The sequence below is a fragment of the Macrotis lagotis genome, chromosome 1 (assembly GCF_037893015.1).
Source record: "Macrotis lagotis isolate mMagLag1 chromosome 1, bilby.v1.9.chrom.fasta, whole genome shotgun sequence".
In the NCBI taxonomy this organism is placed as follows: domain Eukaryota; kingdom Metazoa; phylum Chordata; class Mammalia; order Peramelemorphia; family Peramelidae; genus Macrotis; species Macrotis lagotis.
The window spans coordinates 161889528-161900728 of NC_133658.1; the positions used below are offsets into that span (position 1 = coordinate 161889528).

The 11201-nt window shown below is 36.4% G+C and overlaps 1 protein-coding gene across 2 annotated transcripts in view; it reads right to left on the reverse strand.

Moving 5' to 3' along the window:
* The window catches only part of CST7 (cystatin F), a 34348-nt gene extending 23409 nt beyond the window's left edge, over positions 1 to 10939 (reverse strand). For both annotated transcript variants that reach the window (XM_074209314.1, XM_074209313.1), the window contains exon 1: positions 10811 to 10939. In XM_074209314.1, the coding sequence (XP_074065415.1) occupies positions 10811 to 10880 (70 nt within the window). In that variant the 5' untranslated portion in view covers positions 10881 to 10939. The remainder of the gene's footprint in view (positions 1 to 10810) is intronic.
* Between the last annotated feature and the right edge of the window lie 262 nt (positions 10940 to 11201).

Consider the following 11201-nt stretch of genomic DNA (forward strand, 5'->3'; position numbering starts at 1 on the left):
TATTACCTAGCATTCTTTTTGTATGTGGGATGAACTAAGGAGCTGCTAAAGGCCTTTCCTACTCGTAAATTTTGTGATTCAATTTCTCCAATGTTTTTTATCATTATAGAGAGAAATTCATTCAGAGACTGTTTTGCATTTTAGAAACTGAAGACCCTTTAATATATGAAGTATTGGACAAAAGGCTCTGAGTGCTGTTTACTTGTTCATTGCTTTAGAGTCTAGAGACTAATTCAGGAGAGTGAGAAAAGTCATGTTAAAACTCTTTGTTTTGCCAGGAAGACAATTCTAGGGAGGTAATGTAAACTAGAGGAAATAGTACTCTTTGTTCAAAGGACATGGCTGGAGATCCTAAGTATACTGCTTTTTATCTATATGTTCTTGGGCAAGTCATTGAACCTTTTCAATTTCCTTCTTTGTAAAATGAGGGAGTTGGATATGATCATGTTTAGGGTCCCTTCTATCTCAGAATCTGATTTTATGATCCCATATGGGCTAATGGTCACCTCCAGGTTGCCTATGAGTTATGGGAAAGTTAGCCTGAACCTTTGAAAGAATCATGGAGCAGGGATCTGGTGATCTTGAGTTCTGGGGAATGTACCAGCAGAGCAGGGTGGAGAAACCTCTGAGTAGCAAGTGGATTTTGTCCTGCCATTGACATCTTGTTGTGAGCTTGTTGCCAATTTTATCACACTTTATAGCCCATAAAACCACTATACTGATGACTAGTCCATTGAGAGACAGGTTGGATATATTGAGTTATTGACAATATGTAGCCAGGAAATCATGTACTGGAGCTATTGGAGCACTGTGGAGCCTCATTGATATGGGAGGGAAATCATAACCACAAGGTCAAGGACTCCCACAGCATCCAGACGTCATTAGAAGTCCTGTCTCCTCTCAACCAGACCAAGAGGTGAAATCATTCTAGAAAAGGCAAGGGAGAAGGATGTCTTTGCATAAGCTCCCCTCAGTAAAATAAACAAAATATGTAAGGCATGTTGTCTTATATGTCAACATGCTTTTCTTCAATTATGAAGGAAAAATATCATTAGTTATCTATTTTTCAGTGTCTAGCCAAAACAATGGTAATGAGCCTCAGTATTTTTGATAAGATGCTCATAAAGCCAGTTAGCCATAGGTAGAGTCAGATTTTCTTTCTACCTTTCTTTTTTCCTTTCATTTATACCTTTTATAGGAAATCTTTTCTAGTTCCAAATTGTTTTTGTCTTCCCTCTGAGATTATTTCCAATTTATCCTGTATATATCTTGTTTAAATCTATTATTTTCCTGTTGTCTCCTCCATTAGACTGTAAGGTCCTTGAGAGCAGGGACTGTTTTTCTTGTTTGTTTGTTTTTGGTCTTTATATTTTCAGAATTTAGCACAGGGTCTGATAAAATAATAGGTATGTGATAAATTCTTGTTGATTTGATGCTCTTAATCTATAATGTTCAAAGATTTCATGTGAAGAGCTTCAAGAACTTGAAGGCTGTTGTGATATGTGTGTGGGCTCTCCTATCCACTCTCAGTCTTCTCTAAGGTAAATATTTTTAGACTTTTGAGGGGGTACTGATATGATGTGTATTTAAGACTTAACCATCCTTCCTCTAGGTTTCTAGCCAACCATGTGGAAAAGGGAGAGTTTTTATAATCCTGAGATCCTAAACAGGCTCTCTGAACCCTCTAAGTAGATTTCAGAATTTTTGGCATTAAGTGCATAAAGATCTTTCAACAAAAGAAAAGAACTTTTTAATAGCCTCATCAACATCTATAGAAAAAGAAAAGGAAAAAATGTTTTTACCCCCAAACACCCACCCTGTTGAAAAACCAGGTTTTTCAGTAAGAATGTGTGGTTTCAGTCTGCCAAGATATATGTTAAGTTCACAAAAGAAGATGCTCAGCTCTGAGGGTGGGAGAAGTAGAGGGTCTTCTTTAGAGAACACTTTTCAATATTGCCTGTGGGGTGGGTGGAAAGCCCCCACTTAGAAGCCAGATCAGTTGCTTGTGAAATCATTCACATGAAAGGAAATGGTGACGCAAGGAGAGGCTGTTCAACTAACAGAATCCCTCTTCACTTGTGCCACTTTCCTAACCACTTCTCCCACCATCAGAGATATTTGAGAACTGGTAACTTCCTTGCAGACTTATGCATCTTTGTTCTTTCTTATAATTTATGATTCTCACAATATGTGTAAAAGTAAAGAAGAAAGTATATAATTTTGTATTTTATCAGAGAGTTCCTTCTCAATTCAGTAAACTGGAAGGGACCTCAGATGTTATCATTAAGTCCCATCTATACTTTATTAGGAATATCCTACAATATATTCAACATGCCTGGCAGGAGAGGAGGGTGTCCTAGAAATATGGAAGTACCATTAATGGACTTAAGAAAATTAGCAGGCAGATTTAGGGAAAAAAGGATATTAGGTTTGGTTTTAGGTATTTGAGGTGTTGGCAGATTACCCAAGATGAAGTAGTGTTATATAGTGGAAAGAAGACTGGATTTAATTCAAGTAGTCAAAACCTATTTTTATTAAGTATATGATTTGGATTTGACAATCTCACCAATTTCAATGGGTTATCTTATCTTCTTTAAACAGATGACTTAGAGATGTAGGTATCTGGCAATAGTCTTTACCCTCAGTCATACTTCTATTGAACATTTCAAACTCAATATGTCTAAAACAGAACTCATTATCTTCCCCCCCCCAAAAAAAAACAGTTTTCTTTCAATGCTGCTTCATTACTGTTAAGGGCATCATTTTCTTTTTCTTTTTTTTTTACTTATCCACATTTACAAAGTGTCCTTTTGCACTTATCATTTCCCTCACTTCATCACATCTGGTCATTTCAACATCACTTCAGTGACCAAATCTTGCTGTTTCTACCTTTAAAAATCTTTTAAACTGAATTCTTGTTTACTCACTCAGGTACATACCACCATAGTTCAGGCCTTCATAACATTTTGCCTAGGCTAGTGCATTGGCTTCCAAAATTGATCCAATTCATCTTTCATTCATCTACTGAGGTGATTTCCCTTAAATACAGACATGACCATGTTACTTTCAGGCTCAATTAATTTTATTGACTCCCTATTGCCTCTAGAATAAAATGCAAACCCCTTTGCTTGGTCTCATTATGTATTATAACTCTTTCATCATTCATTGATACAATCAAATTGTCCTTTCTATTCTTTATACACAATGTTGTCACTCATCTCTCTGCTTTTGCATTAGCTGGAGTATACTCCAATGTCTGGAGAGCACTCCCTCCTCACCTCTACCACAAAGATAATTTCTCTTTTCCTTCAAAATACCTTTCAACCACTGTCTTCAACATTAAGCCTTTCCTAGTTCTTTAAACAGGATTCTCCTTCAACTACCTTGTACTTATTCTACATACATACATGTTGTTGCCCTTATGGAAAGTCAGTTCTTTCAGAGTAACGATTGTCTTGTGGCTTATATTTGCATCTTGCCATCTAGTGCCAAGTACACAGTAGGCCTTAATAAATGCCTGTTAGTTGACTCTTTATATACAAATAATCACATCTACTTGAAAGAGACAGGAAAGTGGTTGGATAGTAAGCACTGCATTTTTTTTAAACAACAGATTCTCTCTCTTCACCAGTGATAGACCCATGTCAAATGGGTCTATGCTACTGATGATTTTTTTTTTGATCTAAGCATTTTTATCCATAAAATGGGAGGATTTCAGGAGATGATTTCTAGCCTCTATATTGCCATAAATGCCCAAAACATTTGTGACAGGCCTGTTATAACAGGATGGCAGTTTGTCTTACATTCAGCCACAGATCAATTAATGATTAGAGTTGTTATTAGGAATTATCACTGTGGTACAGTAGTCAGTTCATGGAACTAATCTCATGATCCAATATCTGATCATGGTTTGGAGGTGACCCTAGATTGCTGAAAACTTTGAAAGTTATATACAAGTTCTGATGATCTCTACTAAATTGAAAAGGCTTTTAGGTATGGGCCTAGGGCTGGGCCTATATCTCTTATCCTTAAGCTGAGAGAAGCTGACTACCAAATTAGTTGTAGACAGATTATTTATTTTTTTCCATGGCAACTGTTAAATGTCGCAGATCCAACCATGATCCATGTTAGTTGCATAGTGGACAGACTGATGAGGGTATTGTCAATCAGAAAGCTGTACCAGATAAAGCTTAGTTTGTTTTGTCTCATTGCATTATTACTATAATTTCAATTAAAAATAGAAGTTTTCCAATTGCTTTTTATTAGGTACTCTTGACTTAGTTAAATAACAAAATCTTCACTTTTTTTTGCATCAACTTCTTTAGTTTCCTAAAGTCTTAACACATTCTCAGCCTTTAGCACTATCAAGTGTTACCTTTATCATTCTTTGGCACAACAAACATCTTGAGCCCTGCACCAATTTTCTGAGAGAGAGAGAATATAGTATCTGTTTTTATGACCATTGGTTTTTATGACTTCCTCCCCAATGTGGTATAAGTATGTGTGCATATGTGCATATATGCACGTGTGATATGTGTGTGATAAAAAAGGTGGGGTAGCTGGGGGAGGGAGAAGAGCTATTGAAAAGAAAGAACATGAGTGGGTAGTTTGTAGGGTTCCAGAAATTAGATTGGATAACAATAAATATTTGATGAGTGGTATTTGAAAGACAAATTCATGTGTTTATATATGTATATGTCTATTTATATGTGTGTGTGCAGCACATAAATGTGTGTGTATGTGTGTGTGTGTGTGTGTGTGTGTGTGTGTGTATTTGTTGTTGTTGTTGTTTTAGAGGGGTAAGTCAGAGAGAGGGAGAATGTGGAAAAACCCTGTGAAGACCACAGGATCATAGAATGGTAGAAGAGAAGTTATCAGAGGAAAATGTTTGAGATTTACAGTCTTCTAAGTGAATTCCAGATGGTTTAAAGAACCCAGATAAGCATTGATTAGTTCTTATATTAAATGATGGGGAAAACCTTTAAAGAAGAAAGTGAGAGTTAAAAACTCTATAGGGACAACATCAGTCTATTCAAATTAGAAACTGATTTTAAACCTTGAGAATTAGAGACCAGATATCTCCTCAGTAAGAAGATCAGGGAAAAAAGAAACCAAACGATATATACTTCCTTCACCTTCCCCAAAAAGGTTTTGAGCCCAATGGCAGAGTTATTGCCCAAGATGTCTATGTACAATTTGGGTGATCATATACACACAAATGCAACATTGTGGGTCAGTTTTGTTTTATTTTTAGGTTTTTTCAAGGCAAATGGGGTTAAGTGACTTGCCCAAGACCACACAACTAGGTAATTATTAAGTGTTTGAGGTCAGATTTGAACTCAGGTACTCCTGACTTCAGGGCCAGGGCTCTATCCACTGTGCCACCCAGCTGCCCCTGTGGGTTAGTTTTCAAAGTTTCCTTGGAGGTCATGGTGGCAGCAAAAAGGTCATTGTTTAAATTTATTAACAATTTGCCTCAGGAAAAATTATAAATTCTCTAACAGTTGAGAAAACACTGATAATGATATTAGAAGATGAAGAAAGCTTTAATTTGTGCAAATTCCTAGTCAAAGACTCAGGGAAAAAATAGCAATCTGTGCATTCAAAGTTTAAGTCACAAAGACATGGTTTTAATGTACTGAGGGATACTTAGGTGATTTTGACTAATGTAGTTCTTGTCTTTTATAGCAGTTGAAAACTGAACGACTTCCAATTTTCTGATTTAAAAAATTATGCAGAGTTTGGGGATAGAATTGTGATATTAGTTTTATCATAAGTAATAGCTGCTATAATAATAGTTTAGTTCAGTCATTTTTTCAATCATATATGACTCTTTGTGATCTCATTTGGGGTTTCCTTGGCAAAGATATTAGAATAGTTTGTAATTTCCTTGTTCAGCTCATTTTATAGATAAGGACCTGAGGCAAATAGGATTAAGTGACTTGCTCAAGTTCAGCAGCTTGAAGATGGATTTGAACTCAGTAAGATGAATCTCCCTGACTTTAGACCCAGCATGCTTTCCACTATACAACCTAGGTTGTATAGTCTTGGGTGAATGATTTTCATCAGTGATATGATTGGACTAAATAATCTCTATGTAGAGGACGCTATCTACCTTGAAAATTCATATAAAATTTGACACCACAAATCTTGTTAAGTTAGTAAATAAACATAATTAGCAGAAAGAAATTCACTTAGAGACAAAGTGAGTATATCTAGCCTGGACTTCTCTGTGAGCATAATATAGAATTCTTGTGACCATATTATCTGACTCTAGATAACTGTCATGAATCAACCATTTTGATAGGAGGTAGTGGTGGGGAGGTTGATGGCCCCTCAATCTCCCCTGTTATCTCAAGGGTATATGATTCATTTGTGGCAGGGACTGAATACTCCTTTCCTTCTCCTTACAATAACCAGCCCCCAATGTGGTTTTAATGATAATTGACACTGAGTCACAAACAATGTTGTTGCAATAACTCCAGTTTAAGTAGAGAAAGCCTTTCAAACTGTGCCTCTGCTTTCAGTTCAGATAATGAATAGCAGTTAATATAGTTCTTAATGGGATGGGGGGTGTAGAAGCTCAGTAATTTATGCTAAATGAAAGATAACTGAGTGAGTGAAAAGAATGAAGAACTTGGAACTAAGAGGCCATGTCTCTAGTTGACACTAGTCTCTCATGATTGAAGTTCGGGTACTCAGGCAAGAAGCTTTAAACCTAGGTTCTCTCTGCTGTAGAAGTCAGGTTATTCAGTTAATCAACAAACATTTTTTAAACATATACTTTGTAACCTGGACAGTGCTAACTACTGGGGATTGAATGAGAGGCAAAAAATGGTCATTCTCAAGAAGCTAAGAGACTAATTAATGGGGGTGACAACAAACTATGTATAATATGTAGAGAGAAAGGGATGGATATCTATATCTCTCTATTGCTCTCTCTCTCTCTCTCTCTCTCTCTCTCTCTCTCTCTCTCTCTCTCTCTCTCTCTCTCTCCCTCTCTCCCTCTGCTTTTTTCCTTTCTCTGTCGCAATCTTTCTCTGTCTTTGTCCCTATTTGATATATACAAGACAAAGTCCTAAAATCATAGATTTTTTTTTAGGTTTTTGCTAGGCAATGGGGTTAAGTGGGCCGGTGCTTTATCCACTGTGCTACCTACACTATCGAAGTAGACACCTTTAAGTTATTACTTTTTTCTATAATCTTTCAGATGGTAGAATTAGTTATATAATTTCAATAAATGATATTCATTAGCTCACTCTTAAACTTCAAGACAGTTCTAACTCCTCTTATGCTTCCCCCCCAAAAAAGACAGAGATGTGTGTGTGTGTGTGTGAGAGAGAGAGAGAGAGAGAGAGAGAGAGAGAGAGAGAGAGAGAGAGAAGAAAAAGGAGGAGGAGAAGGAGAAGGAGAAAAGAAAGAGAAATAGACTGGTGGATCAGAGGTTGATGAAACCATTGGCATTTCCATGGGGTATTGCCCCACTACAGCTAGGGAAAAGCTAACAGATAAAACCCTCAGGACACATTTATACATCTATTTTTTAATTGATATTTTATTTTTCCAGATCTGTGCTATGATAGTCTTTCAGGATTCATCCATATGCATATGCATATTCTTAAGTTACATATTTTCCTTCCACCCTCATTTCTCACCCCCCACCTTCCCTCAGAGGCAGGCTGAATATTGTACATACACATTTATGTTTAACATGTTTACAGAGAAGTCATTTTTGGTATGAGGAATCAGCATTAAGGGAAACATCTGACTATTTCATTTCCCATTACTCCTCTGATAGGAGGGAGGAAGAGGGGAAAAAGCTGTTGAACCCTAACCTTTAGTCATTGAGACTACAAATGTGAACTTACTTCTTTAAATGCTTTTTTTTTGCATTCTTAGGCTGTTGTTGTTAGTATTATTTGGAGGTTAAGTCTCCCTATCAGGTGAATAATGTAACAACAATTCTGGTTGACTAAACAGAAGCTTTAATCTATTCTGATTTTCTGACCTGTATTGAGTTGTCCTTTTCTAAACAGCCTGGTGGTCTGTAGATTCCAGAGGGCACTATATTGATACTGGACTTGGTGATGTGGGAAAAGCATTTTTAGCTTTTCTGTAGCTCAAAAGTCCCTACCTTCAGCTTTTCTAAGGGACAATAGGTCCATGCCACCATATTGCCTCCCCATGCTATTTTAAATTGCTCTTAAAGGTTATGATCATTTATAATGATTTGTGTTCAAGTCCATATGTATATAGTTTGGTACTGAAAAAAGGGAAATTAACTCAAAGAGGAAAGATATTTGAGAGATGATTAGAAGGAAATTTTGTAATATATACAGTCTGAGACTTCCAATTCTAGTTGTCTTGATTTTGTAAGAGAGAATCAACCTATAAATGAGTCAGTAGCAGTGAGAGGTAGAAAAGTGGTGAATTTGTTCAGACAACAATACCCTGCATGAAGTATATGGGGTGAAAGATTCTGATCTTATATTTGCAACTAATGCCCTGTGTGACCTTGGGCAAACGATTTTGTCTCTCTCAATTTGTTTTTTCAACTGTAAAAACGATCAGATTTAATCAGAGCTCTAAGAGGACTTGGATTTCTATGTACTTATGTGTCCAACCTTCTGGATATCTACATCCACTATAGTTTCCTAGATGGATAAAGCCTTCCTCCTGGCTAAAGTATTGAAAGCATGGTAGTGGTGGTTGTGGTGAAACAATCAAATGTAAAAATAGCTCAAAGTGTCTGAACAACAATTTTTATAGGGAGTATGAGGGTAAGAAGAACAATCAACAGTTCAAAGAGAACATCTCTAAGGAAGCATGAAGTATAATCTCTTGGCCTCTAAGTTAATTTTATCAGGTAAGTTCCTTGCTGTACTGGTCTATATGATGCCAAAGAAAAATTTGAATGAACATGGATTTTCAAACTTCCATCTTACAAAGTTTCCAGAAATATTGTCTAATTTCAAATGTGTAAAGAGGAGCAAAATTTTTTGAAGCCTCTTCACCTCAAAAGGAAACCACAGATGTTGCACTGGCCATAAAGGCACATGCAGCCCAAATCTGCATTTGTTTCACTACGCACATGCAATTTAGAAAGCTTGCCTTCAGTATTTTCTTTGGCAGAATAAATGAGGTTAGGTAGTGTGGAGTGGGAAAGAGGGAAAAGGTGGATTACTTGGTTGAATTGGCTAGTGGTTGGAATCCAGGTGAGAAATTCTAATCAACTGAGCAGTTCTAGTTTATTTGGACTTCCTTTAGGACAGAGATTCTTAATCTTTTTTTTTTTTTTGTCTTTGTCTCTTGAATCTACTTATAGTCTGGTAAAGTCAATATATCTATCTATCTATCATCTATCTATCTATCTATCTATCTATCTATCTATACACACACTCACACACACACACACTTATATGCATATATGATTACAATAGAAACCAAATATATTGACATAAAGTTATCAGTTTTGTCTTTTGGTTTTCCAGACTTTTTTTTTTAAACTAAAAGCTCATCTTTTATAGGAAACCTTTCCAAACCACTTTTAATTGTAGTGTTTTCCCTATCTTAATTATTTCCTAGATATCCTGTATCTTTGCTTCTTGTCTTCCCCAGTAGATTGAGGGCAGGGACTGTCTTTTTCTTCTTTTTAATATCCCCAGAGCTTAGCACAGTGCTTGTAAGCTCTTAATAAATGTTTATTGATGGTCTAAAACTTTTTTTAAATACACCCCAAGTTAAGAACTCTTTGGTCCCTAGTTACTCAGGGTTCTGACTTTTCACTATGTACCAACAAATCATAGCTATCTTCAAACTTAATTTAACAAAGAAAGATTTTATATAAATATAACCTAGCTCACTGTTCTAGAGAGGTTCACAGTTTACAAATTTCTTTTTTTACAATGATTTTTTGGAGAAGATAGTTTTAGAATTCTAGAACTTCAGAGGTCAACACTGAACTTGGAGTCAGAGACCTGAATTTGGATCCTGTATATGATATTTATTACCTATGCAAACAATTTAACTTCTGTGAAATGATGAAAAGCTCTCTAAAATTCTTTCTAGCTTTAATTAGATGATCCTTGGATCCTAGTCCAAGTCATAAGTAACTTGGTGAATAAGAATCTCCCCTTTCATATCCTGACAATGATCATCCAGTGTGTCCCTGAAGATCCCCAATAAAAGGTAACCCACTATCTCTCAAAAGCCATATTTAAGCTTTAACTACACACATATTATTACCATTTCATAAATGAAGAAATTGAGTCATAGTGAAGTGTACCTGTACCCCAAAGGTTATTCAGTGAATTAATGGAATATCTGGGACTCTAACATCTAATTCCCCATCTAGTGCTCCTTTCTCCATACCACAGTCTCTATAAACATGAGGTAACAAAGCCCTCAACTTGTTGGATGAGGGATCTTAGCCATTTTTTTTTTTGTATTAAATACTTCATTTCTGGACTGGTGAAGTTTAAGAATTCCTTTTCAGAATAAATAAAATAAAATACATCAAGTCACAAAGGAAAGCTATTATATTGAAATATCTATCTAAAAGTTCAAGGGTCACAGGTTAAGAAACTTTAGGATAGAGAAGGGGGAGGATGCAATTAAAACCAACTTAAAAATCTGTCAGTAAAAGTCATCACCTGGTAAACCTTTAAATTAGAACACAGAAGAAAAAATATACAGTGATCTGCATCCCTGGTAGACCAGGTAAGAAGTAGCCATTGCACAAAGAAAGGCTAGGAGGGGTCAGAGGAGATATGAGGGAAGAGATTCTCAGAATAGTATCTTTTCATCTTACCTCTGGTAATGCTAGCTGTGTCAGTCAGCATTAAATGACAAAAGATGAGCCACCTCCAGGCAGTCCTCATGACTCTACTTCAGAAAGCTGACAATTAGAACATGTTAGTCCCTCCTGACTACTTGAGAGAGAGAGAGAGAGAGAGAGAGTGTGTGTGTGTGTGTGTGTGTGTGTGTGTGTGTGTGTGTGTGTGTGTGTGTGTGTGTGTGTGTGTGTTGAGGGGAGGAGTTATGTAGATCGAGAAAATATTTCTAGCTGCTCCTGAGCTCTCATTGGCTGCTGGGAGCATACCAACTCTGAAGTTTTTCACAGTTGTGGCAATTAGTCTTCAACCTCATCAGTTGTCTATTACTGATTCCTTTGGGGAACCAGGGGAGATATACTTGCTGAA